Below are 22,460 nucleotides of genomic sequence, written 5' to 3'. Positions count from 1 at the left end.
TGTGTTCAAAAGTACCGATTCTCTGAAAAGAATCACTCCCATCACTACTGTACGAACGTGAGTTCCGCCAAATTGGTTCCGCATACAGACGGAGCCTGGCCTGTACCATTCATGCATCTAGAGGGGACACGTCTTTTTCACGTTTGCGCTTATGCTTACACGTGAACTACCGGGTTTTGTGGCGTTTTTTCGTTTAATTAACATTAACAAGTTTGGAACGAGGATAACAATGAAAACATTCCTTATGTGCCACAGAGTGTATATCTTCCAATGGTAGTCTATTTTCTGAGGTGCTGATGTCTAATGACGTAGGTGTCTCGTTAGAGTGGGTGGGTTTGATAAGGTACACAAACACAGAGCTGCTTCCGTCGGAAGCTCCTCATATTACTTTCTTTAGGATGGAGAGATTTTTACATAACACAAACTATAGACAGATCAGCGACGCCAATGTTGTAAGCTCAGATTCAGTATTTATTTACAGGTTCAACCCCATATCTATTAAAAAACAGCATAATAATAAAAAGACAGAAACAATACGGAGGTTTCCCGTTTTAGGTAAATGTATTTCTGTATAAAGAATAGTCTTTGAGTCATCTAATTTTCAGCATTTTCATCAGATAAATATATACTCTCACAAAACAATAAATTTAGTCTACCTTTAATTTATACATATAGAGCAGTATACCAAGGACTTAAGGCTTTAAAACGTAACGTTGCATTTCTATTTCATCCTTCCATGACTCTCAATTGAAGACTACGTTAATTCGAGTAATGAGGTTCACTGAGCTGGTACAAATAAATTAGAACTAGAATCAACTTTGCATTACACTCTGCCTCATGTAGTAACATTCTGTTTGAAGATCATTTTATCATTTCAGTTTGGAGAAAAGGCTAATAACGCTCATTACAATAATGACTAGAATTAATCTAAAGCCTTCACAACTCCTACAGTATGTGCATAAACAGATGCTAAGCAATGACAGATTAACAGGAAGATCATAGAGGATCAACGATACATGTCTTTCAGTAGATTATACCCAGTTTCAGTCTGTGAACTGCCAATGTGATGTTCCTGAAAGCTGAACGGATAGAAGGTAAAACACTTGTATCAATGCACTTGTGTTTCAAGCCATTGTGAAAGATTAGAATCTATTGTTATGATAAAATGAGGGGAAATATAATAAGAAAGCAAAACGAGCTTGAGGGAAATGATGTGCATTAGCAAATCATCTAGCTGACAGAAGGATGTAAAAACATACACATGGAATATGAATTAAGTCAGCAAACAAATCTCAATATGCACAGTCGGGGCAAATAATGCCACAGCAAACCAACTCTTTTAGTCAATCGTAGAAATGTAGCTTTCTGTTCATTTTTTGCATTTTAAATTGATTCACAACAACCCATCTATCATAAAAGTGTTTTTTTAAGATCAGTAAACCTGAATTGTACATAGCCACACTGGATTTTGTAATGTCACGGAGCATAGTAGACATTACAAAGTGCTCTCACTTATCTAGTCCCTTATTTCAAAGCTAATGCTGTGATATGGTTGTTTCACCTACATTGCCAATCTCTCTTGATGAGGTCAGGATTTATTCTAAGTGCCTTTAGACTGTCTGAAAATTATCATAATGTAAAAGTGAGGTACAATAACAGTGTGTTAAAACAGACTATGCTTGATAATTGCAAATCACACAAAAATGAATATTAAAGATTTCAATAATTTAGTATGTGGAAATAAAAGTTGGGAAAATTGTCTGCATTGATGAATGGGTGTATATAGAGCTAAATATAAAAATGTTATAATAAAAAAAGAAAATACAGTGAGGTGATGGAATAGAAAATAACTTGGGCTGTCAATGTCACATGACAATCTCAACCCCTGATTTTGGAAGATATACTGTACTGTTTGAGTTACTTTTTACATGAGTTCAATTCTGGGGGCAAAAACAACACAGTAATCAAGACATCTTGGGCATCCAACTTGAGATATATTTTGTGCATTTATGTTAATGTTTTAAGAATGAACTGTCAAACAATATCAGCCTCCACCAAGAAGAACTGATTAGTAAAAAACAACAACTAAAAAACACATCATGACATGTTAGGTTGTAGATTGTGGTAACTAAACATGATAATGTAATGGAAAAGGAATAATCATAGTCTGCATTATGTTTTCAGAGGTAAATGCATCTCAGTAGTCGCTGTGAGTTGAGCAGCACACTGATTCGGATACAGTGACTCTTACCGATCCCCGTCAACCATATTCTACACTGATAAGCACTTTCAAACACTCCCGAAACATTGGGCAGTGCATTCGACCTCATAAAATTAGGCCATTTGGCTTGTTAGTTTTTTTTCTTCTGAATATTCCAACCAGCAGAAAACAGAATTCCTCGTGAATGTTGTGATATGCTGGATCAGTGTAACATGGGGTCTGAATCAATGTGGCCAGCACTGGTAAAGCACTGATTGATTTTTGTTATAAAAACCTTTGGGTGTTAACAGAAGATTGCATTTTAACAAGAATCACAAGACTAAATGCATGTCAAACATCATGTAATGAAAATGATCAAATTAGCCTGTATTAACAGAAGACTTCTGTGAGTGATCTATGCGAATTCAAAATAGCAGAATGCTGTCAGCCAAACAATCAGCCAGAGTGGAACCACAAAACACTGTAAATAAACATTTCTGTAATGAACAACCGTAGAGACAACCTCTTCTGTGAATTATATAGTAGAAACCATTGCCAAAAACCTGCTCAAAGCTTTTGGTACTGGAAACATTTAGTTTTAACAACAAAATGAAAACAAAAACATTGTTTGTGGTCGCTCACTCTAGCAAGCAAGTCTCTGAATCCAAACCCATCCGGAACCCCAAAAAACCGACTACCTGTTTTGATCGGTCCCTGAGCTACTTCTGGCCATACTGTCTATCAAAAGCACATTCAAAGGAAGCAGCTCACTGACCACTGGGTCCAAAATATAGATGTCAAGGAAGAGAATGATAAAACCAGGCTCCTCGTGACTCTGGGAGACATTTCAGCCCTTAAGGACCACGTGTTCGGTCTGTAGACGACTCTTGCCCACCCAGGTTTCCCTGACAATGGCTCATTCTGTCCTGAAGGGGGAGGTCAGGCTCACTCATGCACGTCCCAAATTTCAGAAAGTAGAGGCGGGAGTTTCTTGTCTTGGAGGCGCAGGGCAAAGACTTGCTCTGAGTGGACGCTGCTCAGTGTGCGGAGGCTGACCAGCTTCATCAGCATTCGGGGAAACATCAGATGATCCTTTGGTGGTAATTAAAGAGTAGTGGATGATTAGGAATACATAGTAACCTCACCAGTTATACAGTGCTTTTATTGCTAAAACTATTAAAAGTATTTTCGTTCATCCAAATAAAGCTCAAATAAAATAGAAATAATATTAGATGAGAAATGAAATAAAACAAGTTTAAGTTGAAGCCTTAAAAATGACTAAAACTGAAAATGCAAAATAAATAAAAAATTGAAAACATAAAATAAAGCTAATTAAAAATATTAACACATACTATAATAGTATTTAAATAATACTAAAATAACACTGGTTATATAGTCAATTGTTATTGTATGTTATTGATGCAAGTGTGGAATCACCAGTGCCATCTACTGGACGTAAAAGGACACAACAGACAAACTATATAGTGGTCCTGACAAAATTTTCTATTTTAAAGAAATCATCCCACTGTGTGTGTGTGTGTGTGTCAAGTTTTAGCAATGCCCCACAGATATTTTTATATAGCATGTTAAAGTTGTCACTTTTTGCAAAAACACACCGTTTTGTGCCTGGCCCTTTAAATGCAAATGAGCTGCTGCAGAGGGCGGGGTTTAAGAGCTTGCAGCAGCTGTGATCACACTAAAATGGCAGAAACTGTTCTGCCTTTAATGTTAAAATGGAGTCAGTCAAAATGGAGAGACTCAGAATACAACAGGACGTCTCTGAATGGTTAGTTGATGAATTTATGTTGCTGATCTTCAGTTAGGATATTCTTTCATGCAATCTATAAATTACTCATATAGGAACTGTTGTGAGTGACTTTCTACTGCATGTGAAAATAAGGATGCTAAAGTTTGAGCTGACTCAAAAATGTATTCTTATACAACCACTCTCAACTTGAACTGCGTATTCCTGGGGGTGGGGTTTATGTACATTTTAGGGTTGGTGATGTCACTAACCCAAGAGGAATGTCGTGTAGTCCCTACGAGCTGTTGGTTGTAGTCCTTTTCTTTAAAAGCAAATATCTTCCTTGAACTCTGAGCGTTGTAACTTTGATAAAGTTGTTTATGCTCAAACAGCAACATTACACACTAACTAAAGTTAGAAAAGTAAAATCATACTTTACCACCCCTTTAAACATTCTATGCGTTAATAATTTAGAAAAATTTTAAAAAACGTATTACGGGTTTCCACAAAAATTATACGCAGGACAATGGTTATCATTGATGATAATGATAATAAATAGTTCTTGAGAAGCAAATCAGCCTTTTACAATGATTTCTGAAGGATCATGACTGTGACACTTAAGACTATTGGTATTAATGACTGCTAAAAATTCAGCTTTGCATTTACAGGAATAAATCACATTTTAAAATATAACAGGTATTTTAAAAGATGTAAATGATACTCACGTTGGGTCGTTTTATTCTGATGTAGGAGTGCAGGGCATCCACATATGGCTGCTGTAGTCTTTCCACTAACTCATGATCCTGCACGTTCGGTCGGTCTGACCCCCCACACACACAAACAAACACAGTGTGATTGACACAAGTGTATAATGCTGCATTTCATTAATTTTGTGAGAAATTGCCTTCGGGAAGTACTGTAGGCTGAATCATTAAAAGCTATAAAAATAAAACAACAGCACACCAGACAGCAATCTCAATCTAACTAGTATGTACTAAATCTAACGGATGATTAAAATGCCTTCCCCATTCAAAACGGAGCTAATGTTTATCTCTAATCATACAATTTCATTAAACCCAAACTAGGCTTCATTATTAGAACTCCATAAGAAAACAGTACATGAATATTCTTATATAATGTGAAGTCTATAAAACCCATTGTACTAATTTTGTTGCTTTTATAAATCTTTCACCCATGAAAATGGGACATACTGACTTTTTTTTTATAAGAATAGGCCCAAATTTGCAGGCCATTACTAACTCACCAGGAGACAAACAGTCTAATGTTGGTTTTGTGTGTCAAACTGACCTGCTGAGAAAATGTTGATAGCGATGAGCAAAGCGTACTCTGCCTCATCGAGGTGGAGGTCATTCATGCCTTTTGAAAACTCAAAGATGGGGTTGATGAACTCAACCTGCAGCCCTGCAGACGAGTCAGAGAGGACAGAGATCATTTCAGGGCTTGAATAAAAAAAAACAGGTCTCAAATTAAAAAACTTGTGAATTAGAAACTCTTCTATTCTGGTTCGGATGGGTAAAACAGCTTTCAGCTTTGTCCGGTTAGAACAGTGATGTCTCAAACTAAGATTTTAAAAGATCCATTATTGAGCAGTGTAGCCTTACAAGCTCAGATTCCCAGGAAGATTAAAGCAAACAAATTAAACGGAGCTATAAAGTATCCAAACAGCGGATCCATGCTCCGGTCTCACAGCAATCCGGTAGAAGAGTTCTCTAGAGAATGACGCCTGATCCTCCTTTTATATGAGGAGTCAACAATGGAACAGGCTGGAAACACTACACATTGTGGTTTAATTCAGCCATGTGTTTGAATCAGAAACTGATTCAGAAAAAGAAAAGGAAGCAAATCGATGCATCAGAATGGTAATGCGTTTTATGTACTGCTCTCTACAACGTCTGACACATAATGCCAATTGATATGATTAGCCAATGGCTTGACTACATTATCAAACAGCTAATGTTATACAAACCATGTTCCTGCTCACCATCTCAGAGTCAGACAGCTGCATTCTAACAATCAGTATCCTTACAAATGCTTTGAACATCATAGAACGTCAGTGGAGAAAGGCATATAGTTGACATTGTAATATACATCACAATTCACTCGCTATATTGCCAAATGTACACAATCCCTTCTTAAAAATGTACACAATCCCTGCCCCACTCTTGGTTACATGTATGTGACGGAAGGAAATAGGGGTAATTTTTACTACAGGTGGTCTGCTTTATGATGCTTTATGAGTAGTTTTCATCGTTAGTTGTAGTTGTCAAATGTTAACAAATAATATTCTTCTTTATTTTATCCACCAGGCAGGTTTAAATCGAGCACCCAATACAACAACATTTCGAACAGTACCTGCTTTGGCGAAATCCTCTTTATTGTAACTGAAGTCTTTGAGGAAGGTGATGCTGTCTATTGCTGGGTTATAACGCCTGGAAGTCTCTAGCAGCATGATCTACAGGAGAATAGAAAGTTTAACAGGTATGTAAAACAAGCAGTACAGGCTGCGCTTGTTTTTTTAATTTTTTTTATGAGAAACAAAATTTTACATTGGGTGTCCTTTTTCTAAAGTACATCCCGTTACAAAACTACAGCAGAAACGAGTCTGCCAAACAAGAGTGATCCATCTGTGCACACAAAGAACAGTACCAGAACATGACTGAAAACAAAGTGTGTTAAGGGTCAGTCAGTCTAACCTCAATAGTTGAGGTCTTCAGCAAGGCGATCTGGTCCTCTCGGGTGAGCTCCAGGAAGCCAGGCAGCTGTTTAGCAAAGTCTACAATCTCCTGCACAGACATGATGGCCAGCTCAGTGAAATGAGCAAACCGCTGTTGTCGAACCTCTCGGTTTAATGGGTCCTGATTCATTGGCCATGGCTGAAAAACAACAATCTTGATGTAAATATTTAGGATCAATGCATCAGAGATTCAGAAAGATGGCAGAATGGATATTTGAAGGATTAAACACACGTCTTTCGAAGCATAGTTTGTAATCACATGACTGGTATGGAGATCTGGAAGGCAAAACACTGATAGAACTGAAGCACGGGCAGTACTCTAAAGTATTTTAATACATTGATGTTAAAAGATCAAAATCAATATATACCTTAGTGAAAATGAATGCAACACCATAAATTGCATGTTAAGCCTTTAAAATATATATATTTTTCGTCTTTTCTGGCTTCATCTGCTTGCCTATAGATAATATTAAATTAATAAGGGGTATGGTGAATTTGGTCCTCGCATATCACTGTCTTAATGCATTAAGCACTTTCTTTAAAGTGGTTAGAGCAATTCCAAAAGCGCCGATGGGAGTGGAAGGTCACGCAAATTAAAGAACACAGACGAAGCCGAATCATTTCCAGAATGACCAACTCAAATCTACCAAGAGCAGCAGTGCAAATTAGCGTCAGGTTTAGGACATCCTTTTTTGGGGGGTAAATTGATGAGAGCAAACCTTAGTATTTAAAAGGCCCCTGAAATCAAACCAAGTTTTTTGGCTTTTAGTATAAATATGTTAGCCTTAAGGTTATGAATAAGCTGGTGTTTCAAAAGGACAAAATTTGCATTTAGGAGATATAAGCATTCAAAACATACAGTCTCTCACTTCTGCTAAAATGGATCACAGATTTTTAAGACATCATCGCAGCAGACTAGAATCTAAAGATTCTAGAGAGAGAGGTTTATAGTGGAGACGTGGGCTATAAACACCACCTGGCCAAAGCGACCGTTGACACGTCACGGAGTAACATGGGTTGGAGATGTGTGTTCGGTTGCTCGAACGCTCAAGTTTTATTCTATTTACCATCTGTACGTTGGTTAAGAATGAAATGGCTAGAATTTATTCACACCTCTACTATTGAATCCAACTTATCAGCGCTCGGATTCGCTTCCAAGTACGACTTGCAGTCTGAGGTAAACTAAACGCCATTGGCTATTTGAAATGAGGGTGGAGCCACTCAATATGTCCTGCCTTAACTTCCTGTTTCAGTGGAAGTTATGTCAACACATCATACAAAACTGCGCATTCTAAGGCACTTCAGTGGACCTTTAAATACTCTCCCCTCCCATAAATTTTGCATCTGTAAGGGAAACTACAGTGGCAGATTTGAACCAAAGGTTTTATTTCCCTTATGAAATTGCCACAACGAACCTAAGACCAGACCTCGTTCTCTGGTCCCCATCACTCCATCGTGTACATAATAGAGCCTACCGTTCCCTGGGAGGCTGCTGTGAGGAAGCATTTGAGTGCAAGAGACCTAAGTACACCAAACTGGCAGCTGATGCTCAGCAACACGGATGGAAATCCAAGGTTTGCCCAGTGGAAGTCTTCTGCAGAGGCTTTGTGGGCAAGTCAACCATCAGGCTGCTTAAGGAACTGGGAGTGCGAGGCCAAAACATCAAAGCCATCTCAGGTGCAGCAGAAAAACCAAGCCGATGGATATAGGTGAAAGGGGGAGACTCCAACTGGGCTCCTAATACCAACTGTGGCATGTAAGGGTTGAAAGCAGAGGGGGGCACACCTGGGACGCCAGGTGCTGCCGATGAGCCCTCTGGAGGTTTCGTGGGCCTATCATTGAAACACCAGAGAAAGGGGGTTTTAAGCTTCTCCCTTTCTCATCCCACTAAACCATCACCACAGTGAGGATCACTCCGATGGATGCACTGTTACCACTGAGACCTAAAACCTGTCACCACCACAGAGAGGAAACCACTCCGATACCTCAGGTCTTAAACAGGGGATTGTTTCACCTAGTCCTAAAACATAACTACCACAAATGCATATGCAATATCCTGACAGTAGTTTTTTTACAATAAAAGAGGGTTTGTGCTGCAAGCTGTTAGTAAATCTGGCCCTAAACATGTGGCCTTCATATTGGGCACTGGTGTTTACCTGTAGATAGAATGCATCATCAGTAAGTTGTACTGATAAACCTGTAAAAAATAACTGGTAGGCAGCAGAGACTTGTTTTGCCCTCCAGGTGGGCGTTTCTATAAGGGTGTGACGACTTGTGAAAACTATGAATAGTAGTTTGATAAACATGTGACAAAGCAAAGCTTCAGTTGTATTATCTTATCTAAGTCTGTTAGGCCAACATCACAAAAACCAGATTGGTACAATTTCAGTGACTCATAAAAACACAAAAAAACACTTACAGTGACTTTGGGCCGATCAAGAAAAGAGCGTTTGTTGCACTGCTTCTGCATGGACACCAGCTTTTCGATCATCTCCTGCTGTTCAGGAGCCAGAGGTGGCATCTCAGGGGCAGGGCTGGGTGTTGCCACTGTAGAGGTACGTGCCGTCTCTTCTTCCTGTTTTTTCATCTTCTTCAGTCGGATCTGCTCTTCTGACAGCACACCTTTAAGAGACAGAGAGATAAAGCTGCTAATAGAATGATAGGCAAAACAAGCAGCACATGATCATAATGTCATATGGACATAACTTTTAATAGATAAGACGAGATTTGACGACAGCTGAGACTTCCATGCTTAATAATGAAAAAAGCCAGACATGGGTGAAAAAGAAAGGCACACTGAAAAAATGTAATCGTTTAATAAAAATAAATGAATAGCTGTTTTCAGCAAGGAAGGATGCATTAAATTGATCAAAAGTGACAGTAAAGACATTTATAAAGTTACACATTTATTACATTTATCAAATAAATGAAGTCTTTTTTGATGAGCATAAGAGACTTCTTTCAAAAACATTTGATGATCAGACCAACCCCAAAACTTTTGAATGGCAGTGTAGATGTTGATGGTTAAAGAGCGTCACTCACATTGCTCCAGCATGCCCGCCTCCCTGCACTTGCGCAGACGGCACTGCTGACACTTGCGGCGCATGTACATGTCCATCTCGCAACGGCCGGAGTTCTTGCAGTTGTACTGAGCTCCTTTGATCACGCTGCGTCTGAAGAAACCTTTACACCCCTCACAGCTCAGCACATTGTAATGAAAGCCAGATGCTTTGTCTCCACATACGCTACACACCTCATTCCCCAACATCTTGGGAGCAGGGCCCTTCTTTCTCTTCGCTGGCTGACCCCCTGCACAAACACACACAGGACAGAGACACTAACGTATGAGCTTTGCAAAAGCAACATAACAAAATAAATTAACTTATTTTTTACTTAAATTAAGCCAGTTTATCCACACACACTGACAAGCATGTTCATTCATGAGTAAATGTCCCACATTACCTAACAGGAATCATTTAAGCACTATAAGCAGTGTGAAGTATATTATCTATGACATGAGTCCAGATGTATCCTCCAGTTGTTCAACCTCACCTGGTGCAGGGGTGTCGTCTGAGGGGTACATCTTGATGTCGCTGGCCTCCATGAGCTCATTGTGTGAGGTGCTGTATGGGGCCGTTTGACTGAGAGTCTCCTGTTTCACTTCTGCTGTCAGTGCTGAAGGGCCCTCTTCACTGGCACAGCACAGTGAGTCCCCTGTATACATGCCGACAACACACATTTCTTTTAGGGCTGGGTCTGATGATCAAACAGGTATCCAATTAGGGAGAACAACATTTTTTTTTTTTAATATAGCGCTGCAAACACATGCATACGGATGACTTTTGGTAAGAAGAAGCCAAAATTAAAAAATCATTCATCATTATTAGCCGTGCATTAAATATTTAGGGAAATTTAATTTAAGCGTTTTTCTTTCCTTCTGCCAAAAGGAGGAAGAGTCTCTCTTTTTCTGTTCTTACACCAAACCTTTTTGTGTTTTGACATGTAATATTTCTACCATTAAGGTTATTGTTCACTGTGATGTTTATGTCAATGAGGAGCTAGATGATGTCTTAAACTTCATTTGCATGATGGGTAAATTCCAAATTCACAACGCAAGATACCTTAAATTTAAATCCAAAAAGTATGTTTCAGATTTACGCTTACTATTATCATCACCCAAAAAAGTTCCACCAAAAAAAAAAAAAACATTTCATATTATAGAAAATTGATCTGATTAATTTTTTTCCCTATGCATTCCCCCACTTATTCTTTATTGTAATGTTTTATTTTTTGTTGAAATTTAAGTTTTGGAAATTATAAAAAAGGCAAAAATGCCCATGAGTAGAAAAAAAAAAGAATTATATTAGTTACCCACACCTCTATATAAAAACATATTTTCACGAAGAAAAAAAAAAAAAAATCACACGTTAGCATCTAAATCAAGCAAAACAACAACAACAAATGTAACTACATAAATTCAACTGTAAACTCCCAGTTTGGGCAAACAGTTTTGGTTACCACTGACTTCCACTGTACTGACGCCAAATACAAAATAAAATAAAATTTTTTGGCCAAAATATCTTCTTTTAGTTTCTACAGAGGAAAGTCATACAGTTTTGGAATAAAACAATCCCTGCGCCCCAATTTGCTTACTTCTTTGAAACACTCATTTCAACATACTACGGTTTGGGACGCACTAATTCTATTTTCGAATACTATTTAGGACGGATAGTATGCGAATTGGGACGCAGCAAATGTCTAGCATCACTTGCTTTGATATTTTGTTATTAACAATGAAAACATGCATTACTCACAACACAATTACTTTTAGGTGATTTTAGTGGATATATATGGAGTGACTTGTTAAGTTCACAAAACCTTTGGTAAAATGTTTTGCTTAAAATAAGCTTGTGTTATTTTTCTTAGAAATAAATGCCACTTGGTTAGATATTTTATTATCAAACGCAATGACATTTATACATTTATAAGTGTGACTAAAGTGTTCAACTTTGTTCGGGCAACTTCTGATTTTTATCTACCCTTGTATGTGAACATTTTCACATTCTAGAAAGAAAAGAGTCTTACCATGACCAACATCAGTGATATCAGTCGTAGAAAGGGTGGACATCTTCCACACAGCCACTTGTCATTACGAACCAGCACTGCACCTGCAAGGGACAATGAAAGTTTGTGTCAAGGATTCTGTTTGCAATATTCAGGCACAAGAACTGCCTCAAACTAACACTAACTTTGAATATACAGTTCAATACTGAATCAAAACCACCTACAGAATAGAACAGGAGAATCAAAGCAACAATGACACACACACACAAGCAAGTCACATACTATGGGCAGCAGAGGTCTGCCAACTCTCACTGACAATAAACGAAGCACGCAATGCTGATCTATAATGACTCTCAGTACAGTTCCTTAAGTAGTCACACTTCTGTATGGGAATCTCACAAAAAAACTACACAGTCACCCTTTCACATCATTGGAATTTTTTTCTCAAGCTAAACTGTGCAAAGCAAAAAAAGAGAAATTGAGAAATATTAATTAAATTGAGTGCATGTTTTTTGCCAACTAAGCATGCTGTATGAACTGCCTACTTGAGAATAGGAATTGAAAGAGCAAAAAAATTTCACTTTCATGGGTGTTGCTTTGAGAGTTTTAGGAAATGAGATGGACATCTGATTTGGGGACGAATGCTTTGGATAAAGGCTTGATCACATCTACTGTGATATGACATAAAATTTACCTACAGTAAAGGAATTTTCCTGATGGACTTCGAATGGTGGATAGGATAAAGCGAATTTCGCATCAGTTAAAGTTTGGTGATGCAAAAACCGCAGTACTAACCAAATAGCAAGTTACTTAATCTGGCAGTGACCTCTGTATGGGCAGTTCACAACCACACGCGGGTCCTGCCTACTTTGCCTGTGAAACTTTGTTGGGCAAGAGTAAATGTGACCATGCCTTAAGAATCCAGCTAAAAAAATGCTGATTCAATTCTACAAAATGACCTTATCAGCAAAAAAAAGAAAAGAACCATGACTCACAAAAATAACATACTACAAGAAAAAAGGAGAGTGAAAAAAGAAGGACTTCTAAAGGAAACTTCTTTAAATGACAATGTTGTTAATTGACAGGCCAAATGTGTTCCAGACCCTCCTAAAATTATATTGAAAAAGATATGCAGTAAACAAAGTTTCGGACCAAACAAACAACTTTTCATAAAATACCCAACTATTCATTAAAATCCACTGTTTAAATGGAGTCTAGGCTAGGGTATCATATTTACATGTGTCTTACGATTAGAACTGTGATGTATTGCATTCATCATCTAAAACGGATGCGCTGGCGCATATATAGGTCACTATCACATTTCGTTTTAATAGTATGATTATTCAAATCATTTTAGATGGTTTATTCTTATATAGTGCAGTAATAGAGGAAGAGGCGGGACATAGCGAGCGCCGAAAGAGTCTGTGTGTGTGAGAGCAGCTTGTCTTGGCTGAATTGAAAGTACGAGTGCTGCATGAGAAAAATTAAAGTTTAGGGAGATTAAACTACTATATATAATGTATATTTGTGGGTTCTAATAATAATAATATTATTATTTTGATTATAATAAACTAATATTAATAATATGTTTAAAATATCAAGATCGTTTCGTATTGTGAGTTCCGTATTGAGATTTGTATCGAATCATGACATGAGGGTATCATTACACCCTTACTCTATTATTATGATCACTTTTTTTCCTAAATCAAACAGTATTCCTAAATTCAGTTGTAGCATACAAACTATACATTTTAGTTTTTAGTATGTTGTAATTTTTTTCTTAAATTTTAATACATTTATAATAGTGGCCCTAACATAATAATCACCAAGAATTTTATTCTGGTGAATTTTTATGCTAATATACCAATAAGATTAGTTAAATAATTCATGAATTAGGCTGTTACACATGCAAACATCTGGAACATTAGCATGACACAATTAAACATGAACATTAAGGTAAAGTGAACGAAAGAAAAGGTCAAATCTTTTCAGCATCCAATAAAAACACTCAAAATGCACTGATACATGTAGAGTGTGTGTATATGGGCACTGAAGCAGGTTAATGGGAGTGAGCGCCACACTTACCCCTAGAATGATGGTTTGTTATTGTCTATCCATGTTGTTCTCTGCATCACTAACAGCACATCACGTTTTCTCTCTCCAATAGTCTGGATGCCATCAGAGGAAACTTCTCTGCTATAATAGACTCTTCACTTCAGTGTCACAGGTTTCTGACTGACAGAAAAACAAAGAGAGGAAAAACTAGAGTGACTTCTGTTTTGTAGGTTGTATAGCTCCAAAGCAGAGCTGTTCGGAAGGATTAGATAAAAACAAGCAGGAGAGAAAACAAGCCAATGGATAGAATGACAGAAGAGAAGGTGAATGAGTGAGTAAGAGAGTGAGAGAAGGAAAAAGGAGGGAGAAAAAGAGAGCAAGAGGGCACGTGAGAGGTTACTAGCGGTCATTCACATGACTGTGAAATCCCCACGGAGGTCTGAGCTCAAACCTCCACCTTTTGTAAGCATCTCCCAAACCACATCTTGAAATTTAATTCAAAGATATGGAGTCACTGAACAGATGCACACATAACATCTCAGTGGAAACACTTAAAGTAAAAGGACGGCAATTATAGAAACCAGTCAGGGCACTCAAACCACAACCTTCTGCAAAGCCTGGATATGATTTATGTTTCTTTTTTTAATTAAAATTAAGCAGTATAGGAGTCCCACAACTAGACGTCATAAAATGTTTGTGCTTTAACAGTCAGAAAAATAATATCAACCAGGATACGACCCTGATGTCGTGTCATTTCACTGTTACACCTAAACCAGAAACAGACCAAAGTCCAGGTTATGTCACCAGTCGTACGAAACTTAGAATTTAAAACAAATAAAATGGCAACTGCAACTGTAAAACAATAAGTTAGAATATCTTAGTAATAGCAGCCCAAAATAATGAACAATAATGTACTTTCTGAACAACCATTTCTAATATAAAAGCTGGAAAGTAAGAAACACATTTTTAATTCATAAATTGTATGATCATAAAAGACAATGGCTCCGTTGTAAAATGGAGAAAGAATCATGTCATTGTCCTAAATCCCCTTTGTTCAAGGGTTCAATGAATTGTGTAGCTCTAACTTGAATTAAACATTAAAATCAAACTGAAAATGACCTGATGTAAACCAATGGAAGGCGTCTTTCAATGTCCAATGTTCTGTACTTATCAGTGGGCTGTAACCTTTGTCCTGTAAACCAGTGTGCTCTACATCTGCCAGATCAAGAGTCAGATCATCTGCTGGCCTGGCAGATATGATAGCTGGATAACAGTGACAGTGAACAACTGATACAAGAATAACAGTTCAGATCACTTAAATATTTCATTTGCTCTTACCTGTGCAAGTTGTGTTTTTTTTTTTTTCGTAAAATGCTGCCTAAAAGTTTCAAGCCCGAAAATAGGTTAAAGTTTAGATTCATCTTATTTCAGGAAGTGTTTTTTTTTTTTTCAATTCTGTACAAGCTTCCTCTAAATGTGTCATGAGAATTAAGAGGAAGAAACCCCTACTATACATAGGATGCAGATTCAGAAAGCGAAAAGCATTCGATTTAGTCTAAAATAGTAGGGAGGTTAAGTGACTTTTGAATTCAAGTCATGATGCAAAGGTCCCCTTTTTGGTATGGAAGTACTTTAGGGCCATAGAAATAAATTTATCCTAAGACACAAGTGAGATCACATTTTGTATCTTATATATGCACTTTTTTTTTAAATGGCCGCCGACCATACTTGAGGCCCATATCTTTGCTTCTGCTATACCTATAATGACAAATTTGGTATCAATATGTACATTTTTGTGGTCAAGGAAGCCAATAAAATAGGTTCCAAGACTAAAATACAATGACAATTAAAGGTGACGTATGCAATTTTTTGTTAAAAAGTGCATGCCAAACTCACAGTCCAATCACAATTTCATAATTTCTTTGTTTATGTCTGCTTCACACATGCGCCCTTTACAGCACTGGCTGAAGACGCGGGTCCCACATCAAGCATGGGAATCATATAATTTACGTCTCAAGGTAACTCAGAAATGTATCACAGCTCTGGAGCCCTGGAAGGCAGTCGACTGATATCAGACAGGTGTAAACCTGGGGTAATTTCAAAACTGAAAGTGTTTTCAACAGATGCCTCCAATTCGGGCTGGGGTGCCCTCTACGAGGGCAGACCGACTTTTGGCCTGTGGTCAAGCAATAAAAAAGCTTGCACATAAACTGTCTAGAGCAGGGGTGCCCAACCCTCCTCCTGCCAATCTTTCTTTCTTTTCTTTCTTTCTTCTTTTATTGGTGGTTGGCATACCAATTTGGTGCATTACCGCCACCAACTGTTTGGGGTGTGGAGCTTCAATGCGGATTTCTATATATATATATACATACAAAAAAACAAAAAAACAAAAAACAAAAAAAAGATTAAATTATCTTAAATTCGATTAAATAAGTCTGTTTCTTTAAGGTATCTTATGATAGCTGGCCATGCTGATGGTTTTGATGCAGAAAAGGAAAATAAACCCTCTACTGATAAATGTGTATAACCTAATTCTTTAACTTGTTCTAACAATACGATTCGTTCTGTTCTGTATGCTTCACATTCTATGAGTTCTACCGTTTCTCTCCTGTCACAATTAATGCATAATCCTGTTTCATGTTTCCTGCCAATCGACTGTCCTTCACAGTTTATCTCTGTGGTGAGCAGGAAGGCCGAGGGACGTGAGAGAAAGTCGCGAGGCCGGTGTTGCGATTGCTAATGAGCAGCACCTGCGAAGCACACCGGTCTCGCATCTCTCACGGAGGAGCGGAGCCATAAAGGGGGAGCGACGGAGTGGATGATCGAGAGAGGAACAGGCCTGCTTTTGTTTGTGTTTCATATTTTATTTGGTAAGCCAGCAGTCGTCCGCGAGGGGCTGCTGGCCGGTATTTTGTATTTTATTTTCGGTAGCCAGCAGTCGTCCGTGAGGGGCGAGACCGGTGTGCTTCGCAGGTGCTGCTCATTAGCAATCGCAACACCGGCCTCGCGACTTTCTCTCACGTCCCTCGGCCTTCCTGCTCACCACAATCTCCAACACTAATCAAACACACCTGAAGCAACCAATTAAGGTCTTCAGGGTCACTTGGAAATTAAAGGCAGGTGTGTTTAATTAGGGTTGGAGATGAACTGTGCAGGACAGTTGATCGGCAGGAGCAGGGTTGGGCACCCCTGGTCTAGAGCTTACGTCACAAGCACAAGTGTGTTTTAAATGAATACAAATTAGAAGGACAATTTTTGGCTTTTAAAGCCCTTTGAACAGTTTGCACTGAAACTGTCTTTTGGACAATGAACCGTTTGGTTCCCACTGAAGTGCTTTAGATGGAGAAAAATGCTGGAATGTTTTCATCAAAAACCTTAATTTCTTTTCGACTGAAGAAAGAAAGACATCTTGGATCACATTGGGGTGAGTAAATTATCAGCAAAAGTTTTTTTTTTTTCAAAAGTGAACTACACCTTTAAGTACAAAATTAAAGTTTTTGAACGAATAGATAAGTAAAGTCACTCAGATGACACAATTTTTATGTGAAATGTGCATATTTACCCCCAATTGTCATGGTATGGGGAAATTATTATTATTATTTTTTTACTTTAAACCAATTTTATTGGATTCCTTGACCCAACAAATGAACACTTTGACACCAAATTTGTCATTATAGCAATAACAGAAGCAAAGATATGGGCTCTAGAGTATTTTGGCGCATTGACGGCAAATGGCAATTTTTCAAAAAAATATGTTTATTTCTGATACAAAGTGTGATCTCACTTGTGTCTTAGGATAAATTTATTTGTATGACCCTACTTCCCTACCAAAGGAAACCTTTGCATCATCACTTGAAGTCAAAGGCCTATTTTTTGGGCTTAACCTACCTACTAAAAGTACTGTTGGGTTAGACTCTCAACACAGAACCTAATTACCAAAAAAAAAAAAAAAAAAAAAAAAAAAAAAAAACCCTGAAGATGCGTAGGCTGGTTTCCACCCTGAAACAGATTACGCCTATTACGGTAACGTCTAGTTGTAATCATACACATTCTGATTTTAAGAACACTGCAGAGAAGTAACAGATATTTTCTTCTATATTGTAAATGTTATGGATTTGGTTGTATTGGTAAGGTGGGGACTTTGTTCTATGCATTAATTGTTAGTTGGATTTTGAGAAGTGGATGTTGCAATCGAAAGTGGGAAAAACTGAACAACACAAGCTTGCAGGGGCGGGGTTTAAGCGGACTAAAATGATTGGAGAAATCCGGCATGCGTCACCAGAGAGAAGTCCACTAAAAGGACATTTTTCTTCATTAAAAACTATTAAAAATCACGAGGTGGAAAAAACATAGACCGTAAAAGAGAAAAAAAAGAAAAGAGACATCGACATGGATGAATCATTCACAAATAAGATCTATAACATGCACTTAGAAAATTAGATGGGATGAATTTTCGCTCCATGCCGTTTTTAATACCAACGCAACTGCAAACATGATTATTGTTTTTATAAAAGTTGTGTGTTCGTTGCAACGAGGTAAATTGTTCTAAAACGATCAATTATTAACTAATTGGAATGACTAACACAAACTAAAAGCCGGTCTGGAACCAAAGCCACTCCTCGCCTCAAAGCGATCTGCAATCCCATTCCGAAAGTAAACTCCGTGTTTTCCATTTCGTTCCTACTCGACTAAGAGAGAAACCCGATTAGAGCGATCCTGGAATCAAATAACACGCTTTCTTCTGAATTTCACAACCTCTCATCGCTGCAAGCAAAAGGCACACCTCTACGTTTCGATTCGCGAGTGAGAACAAATAAATATACAATATATATAAAACAGTCACACGGCTGTCATAGCCTACTAATAATTATCAGCACATCATAAGCATGCTCATAATCATAACATAACGCATCATAATTTAGCTCACTCGACCTGTCAAATTTTAGTTGAAAAGACAGCTCCAAATACTTTCATAACTGTTCTTTCACACACATTTCTGTGAAGGATGCAATTCGGAGTACGTTTAGTCTGTACTTCACCCCAATACTGTAACTCTGAGGATTAGCCTCTAATCCACTCAGGACATGATCAACAGGGCAGATCACGAATTATAAAACTATATTGAATAGCAGTGTGTTAGTGGTAGCACTCATCAGCTAGCCAAACCACCCTGTTCTCCTTTGCACCTTAAAACAACCCCCGTGTAATAAATTCAACAGTCCCAGCAACTAATCTACCTTCTAAACACTAACAGATTAAAACTGACAACCTTACGGTAAGTGAGTTATACAACTGTCGTTTGATCCGGGGTGTTTACAAGCGTTATATGAAGCACTGACAGACATGTCTCTCATTATGACAGCTACAGGAGCTAACATTTATACCTCAATACACAGCCCTTGTAACGTTACGCGTAAACACTCATGTAACTTTCTCAAGAGATAACGTGGTCACATGAGAATAACGCTCAATTTCTAGTAATACCTCGCTTTGCTGCTGATGACAAGGTCTTTAATCCTACACGATGAACTTTACACTGCCCGATGTGAAGAGAGATACGCCTAAATTAGGTAGGCCGTGGAGAGAGAGAGAGCTCTAAGATGGCTACATACAATCACAATCACTATTATTGTATTGTGCCTTCAAAATAAAAGTTCGACAACGCCATCACTTTGACAGGTATAGGCGACGAAGCAGTATTATAAATATGTTTACTAATCCGTTTTTTTTTATAATTCTGTATATCATTTAAAATAATAAATAACTGTGGAAAATTGAGAATTAAAAGAATAAAAAACCCACCCAGTCAAAAAACATTGTACGCTTCAGTTACTGAAGACAGTCGTGAACAGCCTTACTTTCTTTTAATACTAATTACTTTCACTTAAATGCGTGTTGACATTGCTGAGGGCTGAATTCGGAATATTATACTACTCTGTCAATAAAAAAGCCGGAGTATCTTGCAGGCTGGACAGACAATACTAATAAAGTCCGGCAGATGGCAGTAAGCGTGCTAAATGTGGTGCACTTGCAGCCATGACTGAAGAAGAACCTCACGTGATTCAAACAAACACAAATATCAACATCTTGCAAAAATAAGGATATATTTGACTGTATCATTGAACTGAAGCTGAGGTAGATGCAGTTAATAGGGGTATAACGAAAGTAAAGATGGGTTTAGACTTTTACAGCTTCGATGTGTGACCTGGAATGTGATTGAATGAATTAACACTTGACTTCAAAACCATAGTAGAGTTCTAAAGAATACAAAGTAACCTTGGCATTGCTATAAAAACAAAAATCGATTGACCATGCGGAGAAGACCACAGGCTGCAGCTTTGGCTCCGGCATATTTGAGGTCAGATGCTGAAATGTTGTGTAATATCACCATTTAATTGTGCAATTTTTTTTGTTCCTTTTAAGCTTTATAATCGTCAAAATTGTATTTTGTCTGGCAGCTCAAAAGCATGGCATGCGATTAAAATGACATTTTCCTAATGTACAGACTGTATATGTACTAAAACGCTGTACTTTGTTTTAAAAGCAGGGCTGGGACTGAGAAAACAGTTTCTTCAGCATCAGCAGCACAGTCCCAGTTTCACACAGATCTATGGCTCTGTTTCACTGTGCAGAACTGGATACTAGACTTTGGGAGGCCAATTGCTATGGTACTTCAAGTTAAAACAATGTGTGATCTGTGCATCAAGATGTCCTTTCTCTTCTTTAATATCAATAACATTTTTGTATGTTCTTTATCCAGATCGTAATGCCTCTAGAATGGTTTCCTCTAAATAAGCCAAGTGTTGGAGACTACTTTCACATGGCATATAATGTCATTACACCATTCTTATTACTGAAGGTACACAATTTCTTTTACGATTTAAAGGAAAATCAAAAGGATGTGTATAGGGTGTTCCCCATTTCTAACCCTTATGTTTTGAGATGAATCAGTAAAAGTAAAGTGTTGGTTTGATCTGTCTGTAACCTTTTTTTTAGCTGATCGAGCGGAGCCCCACGGCCCTTCCTCGCTCGGCTGTTTATCTCAGCATCATCACCTTTGTCATGGGAGCCAGCATACACCTAGTGGGAGACTCCATTAACCATCGTCTCATCCTCAGTGGATACCAGCTTCATCTTTCTGTCAGAGAAAATCCCATTATCAAGGATCTGAAGCCTACCTCACTGGTACTGTGGTTCGATTTACAGATCAAACAAATGGCGGGTTTGTTTTGATGGTAATGGTAATTCATGCTTTATGTGGTTTTCAGATTGATTCTTTTGAGCTTTTGTATTACTATGATGAGCACTTAGGGCATTGCATGTGGTAAGTATATTTTCCATTCAATCTGTAATTTGTAATCTGCAAGTTTACATACAGTATAGAGTTTAAAACATCCCCTCCTCCACCGTTATCATCATAGGTATGTCCCGTTCTTCATCATCCTCTTCTTGTATTTCACTGGCTGCTTTACACAAGCTAAAGATGAGAAGATGCCTTACTCCGGTTGGCTGCTACTTGGCCCTAGTGCAGTGTACTATTGGTAAGTAAATCATTCAAATCAATTTTAAGTATTTTTTGAGATGTAGAATCAAGTTGAAGCAACACTCTCAAGCCACTATCTGTAATGTAACACATTTCCAAGTGAAGGAGAACATTCAACGAGATATTTTTTTTTAACAATACATCAGCGTGTTAGTGTTCAAACGTAAATGTGGTCTATTTCTTCAGGTATCTGATTACTGAGGGGCAGATCTTTGTTCTCTATGTCTTCATCTTTTTTGCCATGGTTGCCACTGTTATGCGCCAGAGGCGGATGGGCTTCGTGCTAGACAGCAATGGCCGTTTCCTCTTCTATAACTTCATCATTACTCTGGGATTAGTTCTGGTTTGGGTCGCGTATCTGTGGAATGATGAGGTTTTGCGCAAAAAGTATCCCGGTATCATCTATGTCCCTGAGCCTTGGTCCTTTTATACCTTGCACATCAAAGGGAGTTAAATACTAACAGCAAATCCCGAACTACATTTCACTGATGTTTCTTCAATAAAAATACTTTAAATATTTTGGGGTCATGAATTGAGAAATCAGTATTTTTACATATTAGAGGTTGTATTAAAAATATCCTGTAAGTTTCAGAACTCAAAACTTCCTCTTTAGTTCAAAAACAGTTTTTATTAAAACCAAGTTGTCAAAACGACTTGTTTCAGATTTTGTCACAGTATTATGTCATAATGCGATGAAAGACCACCTCTGCAGAAGATAATCATCATAAATACGAGAGAGACGCAAACACTGGGTTACTCCTGCAGCAAACCGATAGCCTCTAAGGATTAATGTGGGTGATTCCTGTATATTTGAAGAGAACGTAGAGAATGCTGATTTTGTTGTTGTTGTGATCTAAGTCATTCACTTTAATCCTGAATAAAAGCTTCAGTGAGCGACGTCATCAGAAAGACATTACAACACATTTCATTTTAGTATACATTTTTCATTTTATTGAAAAGGATGAATGATGAATAGCCTATAAGAACAACAGTGGAACAAACAATGGTACATTCGTTCATACATCAAGTCCTCGCTCATTGTACCAGTACCCAAGGTAGCAAGACCAGCTGATTTAAATGATTATCGTCCCGTTGCCCT

The 22,460-nt window shown here is 37.9% G+C and overlaps 2 protein-coding genes across 4 annotated transcripts; one reads left to right on the top strand and one right to left on the bottom strand.

Moving 5' to 3' along the window:
- Positions 1-3,012: 3,012 nt before the first annotated feature.
- nr1h3 (nuclear receptor subfamily 1, group H, member 3) lies at positions 3,013-19,438 on the bottom strand. 2 transcript variants are annotated; one of them, XM_039688499.2, is made up of 11 exons: positions 19,303-19,438; positions 13,849-13,998; positions 11,785-11,867; positions 10,252-10,413; positions 9,742-10,008; positions 9,119-9,321; positions 6,659-6,838; positions 6,318-6,417; positions 5,253-5,366; positions 4,670-4,764; positions 3,013-3,292 (listed from the first exon to the last, which is right to left on the bottom strand). In XM_039688499.2, exons 3-11 carry the CDS (start codon positions 11,825-11,827, stop codon positions 3,146-3,148), a joined length of 1,311 nt encoding a protein of 436 aa, XP_039544433.1. In that variant the 5' UTR covers positions 11,828-11,867; positions 13,849-13,998; positions 19,303-19,438; the 3' UTR covers positions 3,013-3,145. The 2 variants fall into 2 exon arrangements, with proteins under 2 accessions (XP_039544433.1, XP_088985631.1); XM_089129505.1 differs by lacking the exon at positions 19,303-19,438 and having other exon boundaries at positions 10,252-10,455; positions 13,849-13,988.
- Positions 19,439-19,854: 416 nt separating this feature from the next.
- Positions 19,855-21,961, top strand: cln6a (CLN6 transmembrane ER protein a). 2 transcript variants are annotated; one of them, XM_039688504.2, is made up of 7 exons: positions 19,855-20,176; positions 20,366-20,486; positions 20,579-20,677; positions 20,815-21,003; positions 21,087-21,142; positions 21,240-21,359; positions 21,548-21,961. In XM_039688504.2, exons 1-7 carry the CDS (start codon positions 20,130-20,132, stop codon positions 21,813-21,815), a joined length of 900 nt encoding a protein of 299 aa, XP_039544438.2. In that variant the 5' UTR covers positions 19,855-20,129; the 3' UTR covers positions 21,816-21,961. The 2 variants fall into 2 exon arrangements, with proteins under 2 accessions (XP_039544438.2, XP_088985632.1); XM_089129506.1 differs by having other exon boundaries at positions 19,983-20,176; positions 20,363-20,486.
- Positions 21,962-22,460: the final 499 nt, after the last annotated feature.

This window comes from Pimephales promelas, chromosome 1 (genome assembly GCF_988280905.1).
Source record: "Pimephales promelas chromosome 1, fPimPro1.hap1.1, whole genome shotgun sequence".
In the NCBI taxonomy this organism is placed as follows: Eukaryota; Metazoa; Chordata; class Actinopteri; order Cypriniformes; family Leuciscidae; genus Pimephales; species Pimephales promelas.
Note: the sequence above shows the minus strand (reverse complement) of the source record. Positions and strands in the feature narration are given on the sequence as shown.

Excerpts from the sequence above, each read along its gene's own strand:
- nr1h3 (XM_089129505.1), bottom strand. The coding sequence starts at position 11,827 with ATGTCCACCCTTTCTACGACTGATATCACTGATGTTGGTCATG. Across the intron at positions 10,009-10,251 it reads AGACGACACCCCTGCACCAG|GGGGTCAGCCAGCGAAGAGA; the intron begins GTGAGGTTGAAC and ends GTGTTTGTGCAG. Across the intron at positions 6,418-6,658 it reads TGAAGACCTCAACTATTGAG|ATCATGCTGCTAGAGACTTC; the intron begins GTTAGACTGACT and ends ATTCTCCTGTAG.
- cln6a (XM_089129506.1), top strand. The coding sequence starts at position 20,130 with ATGCGGAGAAGACCACAGGCTGCAGCTTTGGCTCCGGCATATTTGAG. Across the intron at positions 20,678-20,814 it reads CACCATTCTTATTACTGAAG|CTGATCGAGCGGAGCCCCAC; the intron begins GTACACAATTTC and ends CCTTTTTTTTAG. Across the intron at positions 21,004-21,086 it reads ATCTGAAGCCTACCTCACTG|ATTGATTCTTTTGAGCTTTT; the intron begins GTACTGTGGTTC and ends TGTGGTTTTCAG.